General features: G+C 44.9%; 1 protein-coding gene across 2 annotated transcripts in view; it reads right to left on the bottom strand.

Moving 5' to 3' along the window:
- Positions 1–20,668, bottom strand: part of RPS6KA3 (ribosomal protein S6 kinase A3) — a 139,381-nt gene that overhangs the window by 46,821 nt on the left and 71,892 nt on the right. For both annotated transcript variants that reach the window (XM_045013097.1, XM_045013154.1), the window contains exons 8-10: positions 18,043–18,080; positions 17,587–17,729; positions 6,340–6,410 (exon numbers count right to left, since the gene is read on the bottom strand). In XM_045013097.1, coding sequence (XP_044869032.1) covers positions 6,340–6,410; positions 17,587–17,729; positions 18,043–18,080 — 252 coding nt within the window. The remainder of the gene's footprint in view (positions 1–6,339; positions 6,411–17,586; positions 17,730–18,042; positions 18,081–20,668) is intronic.

The raw sequence follows: 20,668 nt of genomic DNA, 5'->3' as shown, positions 1-20,668 counted from the left end.
AGGGACCTGATCGCCGGATGCAGAGTGCAGCCGCAGTCATGTGTGAGCTCAGGAAGGAGAAGTAGCAGCAGCATGGGAGGCTGAACTGAAAGGGCGAGAACCAGCACTGCTTTGGCCATGTCAGGCCAATCAGGATAAGCCTGGTTCGATCTGCCTTGAGCTTGGTGATGACATGGGGAATGGTCAGGATAGGAGAGAATGCGTACAGCAGAGTCAACTGCCAGTTGCAGAGGAAAGCGTCAGAGAGGGAGCCTGAGCTGAGCCCCTTCCGAGAGCAGAATAGATGACACTTCCTATTTTCCCTCATCGCAAAGAGGTTGACTGTGGAGCTGTCCTTTGGATGATTTTCACAATGTGGGGTCTCTAACTTCAGGGACCATTTGTGGCTTGGGGAGAAAAACCTGACATGATCTGTGAGGTGATTCTGGACTCCTGGTAAGTGGACAGCAACCAGGGTGATGTCCTCTTTGATGCAGAATTGCACAGGTTGATTGCCTATAGGCAGAATGATCTGGAGTGGGCTCTCCCTTGTTTGTTCACATAGTACACCATGGCGGTATTGTTGGTGAGTATGTGAACCACTGAATGCCTGCTGCGGTCCTGGAAGGCATGACGTGCATTGTGGATGACCTTAAAACTCCAGCACGCTGAAGTCCCCTGACCCGCAGTGGAAGGCAGTAGCACTTTCCAAACTGGAGGGCGATCTGTGGCTTGAGAAAGGACTTGGTACTGAGTCAGGCTTCAGGGCTTGTTCATGCAGGTGCTGCTTGAGGGGAAGGTCTCATGCCATCTGAGTCATCTTTTTAAATAATCTACAGATTGAACAGCACACTTGAAGGTGGACTTTGCCAAGGCAGAGCAAGCACCGCCTGTAGGGTCACTGTTAGGAATTGAACGCTGGTGAGGGCGTCACCAGGGAGCAGTACCGCTACGCTATAGTCTAAAACTTTTACTCTAACACTAACTAACTAGACTATATACAATAAAACTAGGCTAAGAGGACAAAGTGCAAAGCTATGAAATGATAGCCACACAGAGCTCTGATTCTAGGTGACAGCCAGTGAGAAGGAACTGGGGGGTGGGGGAGAAATAGGGGCTTGAGGCAGTGCTGTCTCATATAGCCAATGGAGGGGCTAAAGGAATGAGGGCCACCCCTCTATGGATACTACTAGGTAAAAGGCTCTGGCGGGCGGGGTGCACAAATACCTACTTGAAATACACGTCTGCATCTATACGAAGAAAGATGCAATTTCCTTTCCCCCCCGCCCTTAACCTGTCTCCCCATCACATCCCAAAGTTTCTTCCATTCCTCTACACTTCCACAAGGATCCACAACACAGACTACAAGAGAGTATCCAACTTCCCTCTATTCTGAGGGAGAGGTGCCATCAGCCAAGCTACTTGCAGGAGAGTGCCACCTCCCCACTACCTCATATCACACTATTAATCAGGTCCTCAGTAAGTTACCAAATTTCCCATCTCCTCCTGCACAGGAGAAGTTGGAGAAAATCTCTTCTTTCTCTATTGGCTCTTCAGTATTGTAGTACACATTATGAAAAAGATCAGTTAACTGGTGATGATGGTGCTTGATCATCAGCTACTCCTTTGGTGATCATGAACCTTTAGTAGTTAACATCCTCGCATGTGCATTTTCTATGCGGTGCCTTTTACTGCACTCATTCTACAAGATATTTCCATTCATGGCTGAACAGCAGTTGAGCGATAGACAGTAAAGAGCAGGGTGCTGCTGCCTGATGGCTGCTGAAGGACAACCATGTGGACTTGTAGCACAAGAGAGCTATTGCAGGCCACAGACCAGGAGACCCGATGTGTTGGGATTATATTGAAAGATTAAAAATTACTTTTTAAATAATCATCCAAGAGAGCTCCTCAAACTAGAACGTGAGGCTTGGTCTACACTACAGAATTACGTCAATGTAAGGCAGCTTACGTCAACATAATTATGTTAGTGTCTACACTAGAATGCTGCTTCCACCGAAGTAAGTGGTCTGCTACACCAACATGACTCCATCTCCATGAGAGGCATAGCACTTACATTGGTGTAGTTAAGGCAATGCAGTGTCTATATAGATGCTGCATTACTTGCTTCAGCTGTTGGCTGTCATTCTTGTCAATTTCACAACTGTCTGGCTCAAAGCAGCAGCAGGGCTTGCAGCTGGTGATGTGAAATTGACAAAAATGTCAATTTCACTGCTGGTAGGCTCCCTGCTGTGAAACTGATCCTGGTGCTGGGCTCACAGCTGGAGCCCCAACCCCCTACCCTGGGGTGGCAGCCCAAGTTATGAGCCTGGCATGGGGCTCAATTTTACAGCACAGAGCCTATGCAGTGAAATTGATATTCTTGTCAATTTCAGGGCTCCAGCTGTGAGCCCGGGTTGCTGCTCTGAGGTGCAGGCAGCTGTGAAATTTACAAGAATTTCAATTTCACTGCTGGTAGGCTCCTTGAGCCCATGCCAGGCTCACAGCTCAAGCTGTCACCTTGGGGTGGGTGTGGGGCTCCTGCTGTGAACCCTGTTTGGCTGTCAGCACCCCTCCTTCAGTCAGTGCAAGCACACCAACGACAGAAGCAAGGTAGTGTGGATAGCAATAGCCAATTGAAGTACTGTGGTGGCTGGAGGTTGACCTAAATTAAGTAGTGTAGACCAGCCTTAACTATGGCAAGTCAAGATTGGAGACTGACTGCTTTGAGAGAACCAAATCTGTGCCTAAAAGCAGAAGTGTCACTGACCTTCTGGAGAAGTAGCTCAATGGACAAAGAGAGAGAATCCAGTTGAAACTCCAGAGTTTTTGCATCTACCAGACGAAGTAGTGGATCAGACTGTACTAAGGGGCCTGTAGTTGCAGGACATAACTCCCTTTCCTTAAATTGCAGCGACTAGGACTGTCATTGCTTGTTTTCTGTTATGGCAGAGGACCCCTTCTGTAAATCCTCAATTGGCCACTGCACACAGCAGAAAGCAAAAATGACTACTGTTAATGGAGAGTTTCTAGGTTATACAGCTGCATGAGAGACAGCAATCTTGTCTCCAGTTGCTAATGGGTGGAGACAAATCCTATACAAAAGCACTGGATAGGAAAAGAGTTGCATACAAAATTAATCTCATTACTGCAAACTATGATTCCTTCAAATGACAAAACTTCTCAATTTTAAACAAAAAACTTTCTTGATCCTGTCTTGAAAGCAAAGTACCCAAGCAAATGTAAGTGCACGGTAGGAAGAGTGCATTGTGTGTGAATTTAAGGGGAAGAGGAGTAGTAGTGAAGTAATGTGCCTCAAACAGTGCACAGTGGAACATGTGTTTTGTACACCAGTCCCACAATTGTAAATGGTTCTAAGAGTATTTGGGAGGAGAGACATGAGACAGTTCAGTACTACATTTCTTTATTTTATAATCACATTTTTGTACAATAATCTCAATTAAACAATATAATTTCAAAATTGAAATTAAAATCTAGAAGATGAAAAGAATAAGAGTATAGGCAAGGGAGAAACGATGTGTGCTCAGATGAGATATGAAAATAGTTGGAGAGTCAATTAGCCAGAAAGACATAGGCAGGCAGAGTATAGAGAAGACTCTTACACCAACTGAAGAAAGGCAGCACTGAAGGATAGAGAGAAATCCTATGTGGATAAGCAGAGTAAGGGATGTAAAGATGTGGTGTATGAGAGGTAGGCAGAAACAAACCCAGTTTTAAAAAATGAGGTGGGAGATTTGAATTGACTCCTGAGATTTATGGGGGAAGCAACTGTCTCAGGCTGGCCTTGATGTATGGTTTTGTGCTTCTCGTACACGATACTCCTGGGGGAATTTCTCATAAAAAAATTAAAAACTCTGCGCACAATATTTTACAATTCTGCAAAATTCTGCATATTTTATTTGTCAAAATAATACTATACAATCACACCAGTTTCAGTTATTTTGGTAATTTATTTCAAAATACCTAGCAGCAACTATATATGGCCAGTCTACACTGCCAGCTAAGTCGGCACCACTGCAATGGATGCAGCAGTGTCAATTAAGTGGATCTGGCAAAGACATGCTAAGTCAATGGGAGAGCGCTTTCTTGACGATGTCTGCACTCCACCTCCCCAAAAGATGGAAGCTATGTCGACGGGAGAGTGTCTCCCATCAAAATAGCACGGTTTAGACACCGCTATAAGTCGACCCAAGTTACGTCAACTTCAGTTACTTAACTTATGTAACTGAACTAGTGTGACTTAGATTGACCTACAGCGTTAGTGTAGACCAGCCTGATGTCTGTAACAATACAGACAAAAAATTCCTTGAGGAGTAGAGTTAAGGAAACCCTTAAGACAACTCAGTTCCTGTTTCTCTCTCCCCACCCCCTAGAGCCCAGCAGGTGGGCCAGGCCAGACATCCACACCCCTCCTCCCAGAGCCTAGCTGCAGGGCAACTTGCATGCACCTCCTCCCCACCAGAGCCCAGCTACAGGCCCACCAGCCAGATACCCGCACCCCCTACCTCCCAGAATCCAGCTGTGGTACCCCTCCCCAGCCCAGAGCTCAGGGATACAGAGGGAGAAACAGCCTGATGTTGGGTCCCGGGGTTATATGGAGTTTCATGCACACCGCCTCCTTCCTTTAAGGTGTGCGGGGAACTGCAGCTGCCTGGTAGCCTCCAGCTCCCTTCCCTGCCCCCAGCAGCATCATCTACCTGCAAGCTGGGCTCTGCGGTATCCAGCAGCTCTGCAGCCCATTTCTGTGGTGGCAGGAGGGGGAGGAAATTCTGCACAAAAAACATTAATTTCGGTGCAAATTCTGCATTGCACAGTGGCGCAGAATTCCCCCATGAGTAACATGAGGTGGGCAGCACTGCTTGAGTTTGGAACATTAGAATTTAGCAATAATTAAGATTAACAGAAGATGATGACATGAATGAGGATTTCAGCCATGGGATTTCAGCCAATGGCATAAACTGGAATTGATAAATAGATTTACAAATGTAAGATGCAGAAGGAAAAGGAAACTTCAAGGCCAAGGATGGCATGTAGAAAATAAGCAAATGGGAGAGCTGAGCCAGACAGGGAAAGAAAAGAGATAGATTATGTTTACTGATGCACCTCTTTGAAAGATATTTAGTGGAAGGAATCTGAGAGGAAACCATAAATTTAATTTTTCAAAACAGCCTGTCAATGGACAGGGAGGAGTCATTAAAGCTCTCTAACGATACAATTTGGAATCAATTTGTAAGTCAGGGGTCGGCAACGTTTGGCACGTGGCCCTTCAGGGTAATCCGCTGATGGGCCATGAGACATTTTGTTTACGTTGACCGCCCGCAGGCATGGCTTCCCGCAGCTCCCAGTGGCCGCGGTTTGCCGTTCCCGGCCAATGGGAGCTGTGTGAAGCAGCATGGGTCAGCAGATAACCCTAATGGGCCACATGCAGAAGGTTGCCAACCCCTGATAAGTAGCTAAGACTGAGGTTAGAGATAAAATGACAAAAGGGGGGAAACAGAGTGAGGGATCGAGAGCTGAGCCTTGTGAGACTTCCCAGTGGAAGGGTCTTAGCACAGAACAGTTAAAGAGAAACAGAAATAGTAGCTTGATAGGTAGGAATGCAACCCTGATAAGAAGAAACTAGAGATTCCTTCACAAGTAAAGACAAAGTCTGGAAGGGGAAGAGTTCCACAATATCAAAGATTGTACTGAGATCAAGGAGATACAGCAAGTCTTTGTTAGCAGAAATAAGATCATTAACTACACGTCGGTAAGCAATTTCCATGCTATAGCTAAAGCAAACCCAAAGCTCATATTGAAAACAGTCAAGGATACTGTCAGCAAGATGACTCAAAAGGTTAGAGATAGCGCAAGTTCATGAGGGTCAAAGGTGGATGCAGATTTTGGAAACCTGGGGGAAAGGTACCAGGGGAGAGCAACGTTGGCAAAGGAGGTAGTGTAAGGAGCAGGGGGAGGAGAAGGGAACAAACAGGAAAAGATAAGGGAGACTATTTTAAAAGATGGATTTATGTCAGAAATGCATAGGGTGCAATAAGGAGGAAGGCAGAAGAGGATAATGAAATATCATGGGCACAAAATTGGGGAGAAGGTGGAGCTCGAGAAGATATTGTTATAAATTAGGGAAATATTAGATTAAAAGGATTATATGAAATTATTTGCAACTGGTAAGGGAAAGGATTGGAGGAACAGGCAAATTAGGTGGGTGGAAAAGGGAATTTATAAAGTGGAATAGGAATAGGGAGTGAGGATTTACCAATACCTTGGAAAATGAGGGAGAAGAAATTAGATTTGCAGCCTAGAGGGCATCCCTGTAGAAAACATAAGTAAGAGTGTACTCACTTGAGAATCATAGTCATGGTTTCTTTTCTGTCTTTCCCTTGGAAAGGTAGAGTACCCGTGAGCATTTCAAACTGTACAGAGTAAAATTTGCATCAATTACATTAAAAGACTTGGACAAAAGTAGTTTTATCAAAAATTAGGTTAACAGAATAATCTTTTAAAAGTCATGAATATCAACAATTAAGACTTTGCAAAGCAACTGCTTGTGCTACAAGTTTTAATTATTGCAAACATCTGGAAGCACTTACTGAACTTCAGGTTGCAAAACAGTTCCCATCATATGACTCTGTGTTCACACACTTCTAACTTTATGAAAAATTTACCTTTTCATCAGCTGTAATTCTCTATGCTTGTTTTTTCCCCTAAATACAACTTTCTTTGGGAGCTTGAGCAAAGTAACTTTAGTTATCTGACAGGTTTCATAGTGGTAGCCGTGTTAGTCTGTATCAGCAAAAACAACAAGGAGTCCTTGTGGCACCTTAGAGACTAACAAATTTATTTGGGCATAAGCTTGCCCACGAAAGCTTATGCCCAAATAAATTTGTTAGTCTTTAAGGTGCCACAAGGACTCCTCGCTGTTTTTTTTTTAAGTTATCGGAGTTTTTCAAGGAGACAAAAAATACAGTTTTCCCAGGTAAAAAATATTGCCAGATGTCTAAATAATGGTGAAACAATGTAAATTGTCTTTACTAGGAAAAAAAAAGTATAATGATAATGGATAATGAAGTTATTCACAATTAAAAAGTGGTTATTGCATATGTAAGGGGGAATGTATGAGGACTTGCACTTAGAAGACCTGTATTGTACATGCATACATATTTTACAACGCCTTTTAATGGGCAACCACCACTTTTAAAATACTGTTCTATTCTGAAAGTGACTGTATAAAAGAGCTTTGAAGTATTGGAGCCGTGTTGGTCCCAGGATATTAGAGAGACAAGATAGGAAGAGCTCTGTGGAGCTTGTCTCTTTCACCATCAGAAGTTGGTCCAACAACAGAAAATGCCTCACCCACCTTGTCTGTATAAATGAGGCACATTCTTAGTCTACAAACCTGGTCTCTCTGTATTCAGGTTCATACCTGCTTTGAAAAAAAAAGTTAACTACCTTTTACTCTTGCAAGCACTATAGAGCCAACTGTGTTCTGCTATTCAGGTTCATAAATTGTTTAAATAATTGTTTATTAATCTCCAATTGCCAGGCCAATTTCATCTCCTGTGCAGACTCACTGGACGCAATAAAGTTGCATGGTATAACTGAGGGCAGACGTTCTATTACTGTGGATGATTCATGAGATAACATCACAAGCTATATTCTTTTTAACAGTTAGAAAAATATCTTTTTAGTTGTAATCTGAACAAATATGACCTGCAACACAATATGGTATCACATAATGCCATTTTTACTGTCACCTTTAAGAGTACAGTAAAAGTACACTTTAAGGAGTTGAAGTAGCTTAAGTACTTTCGTAAATGCACACTTGTCAAATTATGTAATTATCAGTTTTAGCACTTATTCCACTATATGGCAGTTTAAGTCATCCTATATATTCAAGATAGTTTAAAAGGTTAAATCTTTCAGATGTTGTGAGGTTGTGTTAGGTGCTTACGTAACTGTAAGACAGTTCAAGTGCTTATGCCGTCAAGGTTTTTTGCTTCATAAAACCTAGAGAATTTAATTTAAAAATATGTTAATGATGTTTTATGGTTGGTCACTTAAAATCACCAAGTCATGAAATGATAAAGTTCAGGTTTGAACACCTATGTTAATGTAGTCATATTGCACACACAGTATCTTCTATTCCTGATTTGTCATTATGGCCCAAAAGTTTGAAATTGTAATCAGGAATTCTGAGTGAACAATAACCTGACTACATATGCAATTGCAGTAGTCTCAGATACAAAATATGCAAGTACAATAGCACTCATGCCGTTCTTAAAACCCATGCCTAAAGAGCTAGCTTTTTATAAAAATTATTTCATAAAACATACAGGGATATGAGACGCTGCCAACTTAACATAGCAGTTGGAGCCTGGAATTTTGCATTTCCTGACTTTAGAAACAAATTGTTCAACTAACCATTTTTTTCTATTTAATATAATGCTAATATAGTATAATTTCACTACTTATCACTTTGCTGAACTACAAATCTGATAATCTTACCACACTTCTTGGCGAGGTGTGTGGGAGAAAAATCTAATCTTACCAAGACTTTATTTTTTAAAAATTACTCTGTACATTCAATTGTGTACTATGAAATACATAATAATTAAAATTCAACTACATACACTTATGAAACTAAAAGAACAAAGTAAATTGTATTGCACAGTATAATTATTTTCTGAGATTTATTTACTTACTTCTAATCTGCAAAGTTTGTAAATACACAAATCACACTTCATATGAATTAGTGAGATTCTATTTATGAGCTATTTCATAAAATGTATAAGTTCCCATCAACAAAAAACAAAACAAAACTAAGAGTTAATCCTCTTGTAATTGGACTTCATATATGTCATTTCCATAGATCTTTATCTAAGATCACTCTGCCCTCCTCCCCAAAAGACTACACAGGACCCAGAATATTTTAAGAATAGGATTTTCAGAAACGTTCAGGACTGGCCTTATTCAGCTATTACTGAAGTAAATCCCAAATACCTTGACTCCAATGGGAGCAGACTTCAGCCAATGTTGAACACTTTTGAAAATCCCACCCTAAACTGTTAAATTTTGATAATTACAGTGTCTAGCACACATACACACTATGTTTGGTAGGTATGTACATGCAAGTGCATGCACACACACACTGCTTCTTGTAACTGATGCAAAGTAAAAATAAACATGATGTGTGGGTGGGCAAGTACACACTGGTGAAGGAAATGACATGATGGGAAAAATTACTGTTATTGGTGAGATCATCAGTCTCCTCTACAGTTTTAAGTAGAATTCCAAGTACTGCACGCCTGGCCTACCATCTTCATAAGGGACTGCAGGAACTAAGGGGCAATTTGTTTTATTAACCGGTTAGTAAGAACTGTTTTATCACAAGAAGCTACTGAACAAACAAGTTTTAGCTATACTGGGCAGAGGCTGAAATAACCATGAAGACTTCTTGCACTGAGTTCCTCAAAATAAGCAAAATAAGATTAACTGAACATCCATTTGGATAGCTCATGTTCTGAGATAAATTAACCTAAGGAGTCAGAGATACAAGCTACAAAAACAAATATTTTATGGAAAGATCCATAGTATTTGAAATAAAGTGTAAGTTTGTCAATTTTTTAAGTGTTAGACTTCTAAATTCACCCTCATGCAAATCAACAGCCAAAGTATTTTTAAGAAAAGTACAATTGGACTCTAAAAATGACATTCAGCCATGTTTATTGACAGCTCAGGGTTTCCAATTTTAACACATTCATTTCAAGCATAAAAGATTTTTTTAATTATTATTATTATTTTAGTTACCAGCTCTGCAAACTCAATCTGGGATCTAAAACCCCAGTTATGTTCTTTCTAGCTCATTTTCCATCAATACTAAACTACAATCTGATTGCAGAATTTTAGTATTTTTCTGATGATGCCAAAGCCAGAAAAGAATACAGATCACCCTCACTGCGTATGGGCTGCGCAGTGCTAGAAGTAGTAGTAAAAATGTATTCTTGTTAGTCAAGTTTGCCAAAGATGACTCTGACAAAACACAAATGTAAGATCTCTTTAGTGATCAGGTGCCTTTTTTACACAGTCATTTTCCATACCACAACAGCATTTTACACATTCAAAACGTAATAGGTTGTGTTTTCAGATCTAATAATAAAGCGTCTCCTTATCAGATCATAAGGCACACACCGAGACTGTGCTGTCATAATTATACAGGTATTGCAGAAGCATCAAAAGATAAAACATCTTTCATTTTTAAAAACATCATCATTTGATATTAATGTTAAAAAAACCATACAATTCTATACTTTAAAAATCATTGTATTTGGCATTCCTAAACTTTCAAACATAATCCCTTTTTCCTTTTCAAAAATACCTGCATGTGTTAAAAATATTTTAAAAAATCCCAGTCTGGTAAAAAATTTTCAATTTAATGGAACTTTCATCTGTAAAAAAAGTAAGTCTAATCAACTCAGTGCAATTGTAAATTCTGTCTCCTTGCAAATAAAGCAGCTTCCATTATTCCCTGTTAGTTTGAAACTGAGATGTCAAAAGTGATCAGAAAATTTTACTTCTAAAAACTACTTTTTCTGTGATTGGATTCAATTTTGACGTTTTAAAATTTGAATCCATATGGAAAATATTTTTCCCTTTTGAAAAAAGACAGTTACTCACCGTTGTAACTGTTGTTCTTCGAGATGTGTTGCTCATATCCATTCCAGTTAGGTGTGCGCGCGCCGCGTGCACGTTCGTCGGAAGACTTTTACCCTAACAACACTCAGTGGGTCGGCTGGGTGCCCCCTGGAGTGGCGCCACCATGGCCCCGGATATATACCCCAGCCGACCCACCCACCCCTCAGTTCCTTCTTTCCGGCTACTCCGACAGTGGGGAAGGAGGGTGGGTTTGGAATGGATATGAGCAACACATCTCGAAGAACAACAGTTACAACGGTGAGTAACCGTCTTTTCTTCTTCGAGTGATTGCTCATATCCATTCCAGTTAGGTGATTCCCAAGCCTTACCTAGGTGGTGGGGTCGGAGTGAGATGTGGCGGAGTGCAAAACCGCCGAGCCAAAGGCCGCATCATCTCTAGATTGCTGGACTAGAGCACAGTGCGAAGCAAACGTGTGGACCGATGACCAGGTCGCTGCACGGCATATCTCCTGGATTGGTACGTGGGCCAGTGAGGTGGGCCCGCTGGGACATGGGCTAAGTCATAGCATGTGCGTATGCACGCAGTTAGCCAAGAGGAGATCCTCTGCGCGGAGATGGGGAGGCCTTTCATACGGTCCGCCACTGCCACCATAAGCTGGGGGGATTTATGGAAGGGCCTTGTGTGATCAATATAGAATGCAAGCGCCCTGCGGACATCTAGGGAGTGTAACCGCTGCTCCCGTGGAGAAGAATGAGGCTTCGGGAAGAAAACTGGGAGGAAGATGTCCTGATTAGTATGGAAGGCTGAAACCACCTTAGGGAGAAAAGCGGGATGTGGCCGCAATTGAACTTTGTCCTTATGAAAGACAGTGTAAGGGGGGTCTACAGTGAGTGCTCGAAGCTCGGAGACCCTCCGGGCCGAAGTAATGGCCACCAGAAAAACTGTCTTCCATGATAGATATAACAGAGAGCAGGTTGCCAGCGGCTCAAAGGGCGGACCCATAAGCTTGTTTAGTACTAGGTTGAAGTCCCAGGTGGGGGCAGGGTGACGAATTTGAGGGTAGAGGCGCTCCAGCCCTTTTCGAAATCTAGCGACCATCGGGTGAGAAAACACGGAATGACCACCCTCTCCAGGATGGAAAGCTGATATGGCAGCCAAGTGAACCCTCAGGGGAGATATGGCAAGGCTCTGCTGTTTAAGGTGCCAGAGGTAGTCCAGAATGACTACAATGGGGGCCTCCGAGGGAGTAAGAGTCTGTGACGCACACCAGGCTGAGAAACGTTTCCATTTGGCCAAGTACGTGGACCGAGTGGAAGGTTTCCTACTACTGAGCAGAATATGCTGCACAGGGGCGGGGCAGCGCAACTCTGAGGTGTCTAACTATGCAGAAGCCATGCCGTGAGGTGGAGGGCTGGAAGGTCCGGGTGATGGAGACTGCCGTGCTCCTGCGTTATAAGGTCCGGGCAGAGCAGGAGGGTGATTGGGGTGGCTACGGAGAGGCTGAGCAGCGTGGTGTACCAGTGCTGCCTGGGCCACGCTGGAGCAATCAGTATAAGATGAGCTCTGTCCTGTCAGAGTTTTAATAGGACCCTGTGCACTAGTGGAAACGGAGGGAAGGCATAGAGCAGCTTGTGCTTCCACGGGATGAGGAATGCGTCCGAGATCGAACCTGGTGAATGACCCTGGAACGAGCAGAACACCTGGCACTTCCTGTTCGCGCGAGACGCGAATAGGTCCACCTGGGGAAAGCCCCACTTGCAGAAGATCGAATGGATAATGTCCGGTCTTATGGACCACTCGTGACACAGGAAGGATCTTCTCAGTCGATCCGCCAGAGTGTTCCGAACGCCCGGGAGAAAGGACGCCACTAAGTCTATTGCATGGGCTATGCAAAACTCCCATAGTTTGATGGCCTCATGGCAAAGAGGGGAAGATCGGGTCCCTCCCTGCTTGTTTATGTAATACATGGCCGTTGTGTTGTCTGTAAACACGGAGACACAACGGCCATGGAGTAGTTTGTGGAATGCATGGCACGCGAGGCGAACCACTCTGAACTCTCGGACATTTATATGGAGGGACAGCTCCTCTAATGACCACAGCCCTTGGGTGCAAAGGTGACCGAGGTGGGCTCCCCAGCCGAGGGATGACGCATCTGTCGTCAGAGACAGGGTGGGCTGCGGTGGGTGGAACAGCAACCCCGCACACACCATGGAGGGGTTCAGCCACCAGTCGAGGGAGCGCAGTGTACTCGGCGGGATGGTGAATAAAGTGTCCATCAAGTCCCTGCCCGGGCGGTACACCGAATTGAGCCATGTCTGAAGAGGGCGGAGGCGGAGCCTGGCGAATTTGGTGACATACGTACAAGCCGCCATATGGCCTAGGAGACTGAGGCAAGTGCGGACCGAGGTCGTGGGAAAGGTCTGCAGACTGTGAATGATCTCGGCCATCGCCAGGAATCTTGGCTGAGGCAGACAGGCCTTGGCTAGAGTGGAGTCCAAGGTAGCTCCTATAAAGTCCAATCTCTGAGTTGGGACCAAGGTGGATTTGTCCACGTTGAGCAGTAGGCCGAGACGTGTAAATAGGTTGCATGCCACACGTACATGCAGTCTGACTTGCTCCTCTGAGGCTCCCCTGATGAGCCAATCGTCCAGGTATGGGTACACGTGAAGCCCTTGACGACGGAGGTGGGCGGCGACCACTGCCATACATTTTGTGAACACGCGAGGGGCTGTGGATAGGCCGAAGGGAAGGACCGCAAATTGGAAATGCCGATCGTCGGCTACAAAGCGGAGGTATCTCCTGTGCGGAGGAAAAATGGCTATGTGAAAGTAAGCGTCCTTCATATCGAGGGCAGCATACCAGTCTCCGGGATCCAAGGACGGGATAATGGTCCCCAGGGAGACCATGCGGAACTTCAACTTTATCAGGAATTTGTTGAGGCCCCGTAGGTCTAGGATAGGCCTGAGACCGCCTTTTGACTTGGGGATCAGGAAGTAACGGGAGTAAAATCCTTTGCCCCATTTCTCCTTTGGCACCTCCTCTATCACTCCGATGGTGAGAAGCGTGTGGGCCTCTTGTAAGAGGAATTGCTGGTGAGAGGGGTCCCTGAAGAGGGACTGGGAGGGAGGGTGGTAAGGCGGGGTTGAAGCAAATTGGAGGTGGTATCCTTGCCTCACAATGCGCAGGACCCAGACGTCCGAAGTCAGGTGGGACCACGCAGGGAAAAAGTAGGAGAGGCGGTTGGAGAAGGGAGGGAAAGGATCCTGAACGGGAAGTGGTATGCTGTCCTCGGGCATACCTTCAAAAGGACGACTTTGGACCCGCCGGTGGCTTGGAGGGGCCGCGGCTTTGACCCGTTTGTGGACCTGATTAGCGTCTACGTCCACCGGGCCCTCAGCATCTGCCAAAATCCTGTCTCTCCCTAGGCACAGAGTAAGGACGGAAGGGCTGGGGGCGGAAAGTGCGACACTGGGTCACGGGGGTATGCATGCCCAGATTTCGCATGATAACCCTGTTGTCCTTTAAACACTGGAGTCTAGGGTCAGTCTTCTCCGAGAACAATTCTTTACCATCAAAGGGTAAGTCCTGGATGGTGTATTGCAGTTCCGGAGGAAGGTTGGAAGCCTGCAGCCAGGAAATGCGCCTCATGGTGATACTGGACGCTAAGGTTCTGGCTGCGGAGTCCGCCGCGTCTAGGGAGGCCTGCAGGGAGGTCCTGGCCACCTTTTTCCCTTCCTCCAGGAAGGCTGCGAATTCCTGGTGGGAATCTTGGGGAAGCAACTCCCGGAACTTGCTCATCTCCGCCTAGGTGTTGTAGTTGTAGCGACTCAGCAAAGCTTGCTGATTCGCTACCTGAAGCTGCAAGGCACCCGCCAAGTACACCTTTCGGCCCAGAATGTCCATCCTCCTAGCCTCCTTGGATTTTGGAGCCGGGGCTTGCTGTCCATGGGACTCCCTTTCATTAACAGACTGGACCACCAGGGAGGAAGGAGGAGGATGTATATACAGGTACTCGTACCCCCGGGATGGTACCATGTACTTATGCTCGACCCCCTTTGCTGTTGGCGGAATGGAGGCCGGCGACTGCCACAAGGTGTCTGCATTGGCTTGTATAGTTTTAATAAAAGGCAAAGCCACCCTAGTGGGTGCATCAGCTGAAAGAATGCTGACAATGGGATCCTCGACCTCAGGAACCTCCTCCACCTAGAGATTTATATTCAGGGCAACCCTCCTGAGGAGGTCCTGGTGAGCCTTTAGGTCTATCGGAGGCGGGCTCAAGGAAGAAGTGCCTGTCACTGCCTCATCCGGCGAGGAAGACGACGAGACGCCGGGAACAAGGGGGTCCTGTACCACCTCCTGGTCTTGTGGTGGTTCCTGCTCAAGCGGCGTCGGTGACGCAGACGGTTGGGCCAACTGGTCGTCTGTGCCCACTGGCGGAGGGCGACTAACTGTGGCCTCTGGTGCCCGGTGCTCCGATGAGGCAGCACGTGAGGGGACTAAAGGAGCACCCTGGGCCTGGTGATACGCCCAAGGTGTCCAAAAGGGCCACTGCTGAGTACCCTGCGCTTGGGGATGGGCTTCTTGAAACAGACCTTCGGGCACATCTGCATCGCGGTCCTGGGAGTAATAGCTGTCCGCGTGGGACGACGCTGACGGATGCCTGGAAGGTCATGGAGGAGCAGAGAAGCCCTGGGCGGAAGTCCCGACAGATCTGGTGCCCCTGTGTACGGGGGATCGGTGCCGTGGAGCATCCCGGTGCCGAGATCGAGACCGGGACCGTCGACCGGAGCGGTGCCGGGAGATCGACCGGGATCTGGAATAGCGGCGCCGTGAGCGGCTCCGAGGTGAACTGTGCCAGGAGGGGTGCCGGGACCTGGAGCGGTGCCGAGAATAGTAGATCGGCGACCGGGATAGGGAGTGGTGCCGCGAGTCTGACCGGTGCCATGCAGCGGAGCAGTGCCGGGACTGCGAGCGGCGCAAAGAGCGAGAGCGGTGCCGGGACCTGGATCATCTGCAGGACCGCGATTGGGAGCGGTGCCGGTCAGGGGCGCTGATAGAAGCTGGGCAAATCAGGGCCGGCTTTCCGATTGACTGGATCACCCTCACCGGCGGTGCCGGGGGTGGTGGCGGTGCTGGTTCTGTCATCGCAATCAGGTCCTTCGCCACTGAGCATACCTCCAGAGTGGAGGGTATGATGAGCTCAACCACGGCGGGTGCCGGGGAGGTCACAGGTGCCGGACTCAACGGCCCTCGCCGGACCGGAGTTGACGGCGCTGGCTTAGTAGGTGCCGCGGCGGGAGCGGGCGCCGGGCAGTGCAGCTGAGCCATGCCCTCGTGCCGCGCATCGGGCGGTGCAAGAGTGGCAGGGGCTTTAGCCTTCTTTGCTCTTGGCGAGAGCGAGCGCCTCAGGCCTGGCTTCGGAGCAGGCGACGTCCGGTGCCGAAAGGGCTTAGGCATACCAGTGCGGCCCAGTGCCGAGGAGGAGCTTCTGGAGTCAGATTGAGCCGCACTCGGTGCCGAGGATGGAGGGGTGAGAGCTGCCTCCATAAGGAGCTGTTTAAGCCTGATGCCCCACTCCTTTTTAGTGCGTGGCTTAAACGACTTGCAAATTGGGCACTTAGCTGTCAAGTGCGACTCGCCGAGGCACTTCAGACAGGAGTCGTGCGGATCTCCTGTGGGCATCGGCCTGTGGCAAGCCGAGCATGGCTTGAAACCCGGGGAGCTGGGCATGTGTTCCGGTCCCGGTGCGGGGAGGGGGCTAAGCCCCGAACCCGACTAAACTCACTAACTAACTGAACTACTAACAACTAACTACACTTATCTAAATATATCTACAACTATATACACAATACTGAACGAAAAAACTGTGAGAATGCTAGGGAAGTGGAGGTCAGCTACGCCGCGCTCCACTGTTCCAACGACCGACACGGGCGGTAAGAAGGAACTGAGGGGTGGGTGGGTTGGCTGGGGTATGTATCCGGGGCCATGGTGGCGCCACTCCAGGGGGCGCCCAGCCGACCCACTGAGTGTTGCTAGGGTAAAAGTCTTCCGACGAACGTGCACGCGGCGCACGCACACCTAACTGGAATGGATATAAATTGGCAGTCGGGAAGTTTAGGCTTGAAATTAGACGAAGGTTTCTAACCATCAGGGGAGTGAAATTCTGGAACAGCCTACCAAGGATAACAGTGGGGGCGAAGGACCTCTCTGGCTTTAAGATTAAGCTTGATAAGTTTATGGAGGGAATGGTTTGATAGGATAACGTGATTTAGTCAATAGGTCAATAACGTGCGACCACTGGTAATTAGTACCGAGGGTCAATGTTGGGATACTGAAAGTCTTTTTCCTGAGTGTCTGGCTGGAGAGTCTTGCCCGCATGCTCGGGGTTCAGCTGATCGCCATATTTGGGGTCGGGAAGGAATTTTCCTCCAGGGTAGATTGGCAGTGGCCCTGGAGGTTTTTCGCCTTCCTCCGCAGCATGGGGCAGGGGTCGCTTGCTGGAGGATTATCTGCTACTTTAAGTCTTTAAATCAGGATTTGGGGACTTCAACAGCTGAGTCAAGGGAGAGAATTATTTCAGGAGTGGGTGGGTCAGCTTTTGTGGCCTGCATCTTGTGGGAGGTCAGACTAGATGATCATAATGGTCCCTTCTGATCTTAAATTCTATGATTCTATGATATGAGCAATCACTCGAAGAAGAAGCAAGCTTTTCTGAACACTTTCATTTTTCTATCAGTCTCAGTTAAGAACAGTCATAGGAACACAATATTCCATTCAAGCAAAAGAGGTGGAATGATATCTGTGATGTGATGAGATCTGGTCCATGCCGTTGATCCAAACTGAACAGTAGTGCTAATTACCAATAACTTCATGTGACTGGGTTAAGCCAGTCATAACCCACCTTTTGCTACGATTTCCATTCACCAGAAACCTACCATTAAAACACCAAAAGACCACCAGTCTGCACTCTGTGTGTGACCTCGTCGATTAACTACCTCTGGTGCCATATATTCTACTGTCCCACAGAAGGAATATGCTTTCTTTTCGTGATCAATGGACTCTTTGCTTAAGCCAAAATCTGGAAAAAATACGATCTGAAATGAAATGTTCCTACTGGCTAAGAATTTCTAAGCATGCAAATATAACTAACACAAAAGCTATAAAACTATGAAAAAAGTCACAGTGGTCATATCATTACTTTTTTTTTTTTAAACCAGATTTCTTATTTAAATAATACCACTTCATTTAGTCCATGTTAAATACCCCCATTTGTTCTGCAAAATTACTTGCAATGCAAAAGAAAAAAAATTCAGATTTTACTATATTCCTTTAAAAAAAAACAGACAACTTATGAATTAACTTTTAATAAACTGGAATTTATTTTTACTTACCTGTCAATTTGATATGTCCTTCTTCGTCAAGAAGTATACTAAAAATAAGGGGGAGGGGCAGTTTAAAGTATCTTTTAACCTTGTTTTAGAAAGTGTACTGACAATCAAAAGAACTTTAAATAAGAATAGAACTTTAAAGAGTAACAAACAAATAGAGACATGTAACAATGAAAATCTAATAAAACTACTGGTTAGAAGAATAATTTCGGAATTTACAGTTATAGAAAAAGGATCTATTTTAATAAAGTTACAAAAAACATGCACTGAGTGTGTTGTTTTCTAAGGCCCCATTTCTACAAGCTGCTCTTCTCAGATACACTCTTGGGTCTGTGCTGGGCAGTTTGCAGGATCAGAACCTAACAAAAGCCAAGAAATTTAGAAGTTGTGTCTCAACCCTTAACATAAAATATATCTGTAAAGACAAAGTCACAATAATAAAATAGCTAAAGATTTCTGTGGACAACTTTTTTCTCCTCTGATTCTTTCTTAGTAAAGAATGTGAATGAACACAGAATCTGTCTCTTAAGAATTCCACATAATTGAAAGGTATTTGCTAGTAGTCCACATGGCAGCTCTTTAATCCTGAATTTTCTATCCACAATACTCACTGAGCAGGGAAACTTATACATAACATAGAATATTCTAAGGACCAACGCTGTTTCTTTGAAGCATTTTTAACATAACAAATAGCTCTTATATAGTGCTTTTCAGGTGTATTATCTATCTTTGGAGTTTCAATGGAAGTGCTAACAACTTTAAATGGATGCTGTCAAGTTCCTTTTAATCCTATACTTAAAGCTGTGCTGTGTTGACATTTACTTTTATGCTTTCTTTAGACTTGATCTTGTAATGTTCTTCTGAGTGCCTCCCTTCAGATGCTAAGCATCGTCAACTCCACTGAAAGAAAGAGTTTAGAGTGCTCAGCATGCTATAGGATCAGGCTCTCTCTGAGAATTAAGAGACCGTATACATTTAAAAGAATAATTCATAGAGTGGGAATGAGGACCTCAACCAAAACTCCTAAATAATTTAGACCTTTGCTAGTTAACTCTGAGACATTCACGCCCAAGGCTGAAGCCCAAGAACAGGAAATCTACGAAGGATATATCATTTATTCAATGAACAATATCTAGAAAGTATAGTGTTTGATTTCATTTTTTATATTTTAGCTATAATTATTAGAACATTTATTAAAAAGGAAACGGTAACAAGATTGAACGGAGTAATTTTTAAAAACAGTTTTATTATCCTAAAAGCTCTAAAGTTCCCCTTCCTTGATATTTTTTATCCTTTTACTTTTGGCAAACAAGTTTTCCCCACTTCTGTATTTTAAAAGGATCACAAACTAACAATATTTAAAATTCATTCACTTTCCTGTTTGCACATGCTCCAACTACGTAGGAACCATCACAGATCCCACAGAAAAGGTGGTTTTGAAAAGTGATTTATTTCTCAGACTGGGTGTGGTATTTTTTAAGTATCTGGAAGACATTCCTCACCAGCTTAGAAAAATGTTCTTACCAGTAAATGGTATTTGTTTGATGAAACCAGCTCAGTTTACAATTTAACGAGTTTTCACTCACATCATAGTTGTATAGACATAAGCAACCAACGGAAAGTGCAGGAATTTAGAACATAATGTGTCCCCAAGTTCCTCCTGAGCACACTACTAGTCACTGCCATAGCACTAATTAGAGTAGTTACAAATAGGACAGAAGACACGTGCCTTGGTGAAAGCACAAGTTATCAGGTTAAAGAAGAGCTCCATTAGAATCAACAGGGAACATTTATGTAAAACCAAAAAAAGCCAAAATGGTGGCGTTCTGCAAATAACACTGTCCTAAACACAATACCTTTCAGAAAAGGGGCAGGTACTAGTTTTAGAATGAACACAAACAATTCCACTGAAAGTTTGGTCATTGTGGACTGAGCTGGTTTCATAAGAATACAACCATTTCTGGGTAAGAAAAAGTATCTATTCTTTGAGTTAACCAGCTTAGTCTATAGCAATCCCATCTCCACATGGAGGAATTACTTTTCAAGACAAAGTCAAAGACAATGCTACCAAAAGGAGCACTCGGAGTAGATAGATATCTAATTCTATAATGCATAGTAAGGGCATACATGTGAAACCAAACTGCCAGTTTGAAGTCCTCTTCCAAAGCAACACTTTCTCTCTTCATTAAGAGGCATAGGAACTACCATACTGAATCAGACCCGTTGGCCATCTAAGCTAGTATACTGTCTCTGACAGTAGCCAGCACCAGATGCCTCACATGAAGGTGCAAGAAGCCCTGCAGCAGACACATATGAGATAAACTGGTGCTTATCAAAGTCTCATCTGAACCCCTAATAGTTACAGACTGGCTTGTGCTAGGAAGCATGAAATTTTAAATTACTTCAATTTTTTTCGTTAACTGTAACCCTGGATATTCTTGTTATCCATATAAATATCCAATCCCTCTGAATCTTGCATAATTAACCTTGAAGCAATAAGTTCCACAGTCTAATTACGTGTGTGAAAAATTATCAGTTTTGTTACCCTAATGAGATTTGCTTTAACTGCAGTTGCTCATGGAGCAGAGGTTTTCACTGAGCTGTCCGCAAAGATGACCAGATACTTTTT

This window comes from Mauremys mutica, chromosome 1 (assembly GCF_020497125.1).
Source record: "Mauremys mutica isolate MM-2020 ecotype Southern chromosome 1, ASM2049712v1, whole genome shotgun sequence".
Lineage (NCBI taxonomy): Eukaryota > Metazoa > Chordata > Testudines > Geoemydidae > Mauremys > Mauremys mutica.
Note: the sequence above shows the minus strand (reverse complement) of the source record. Positions and strands in the feature narration are given on the sequence as shown.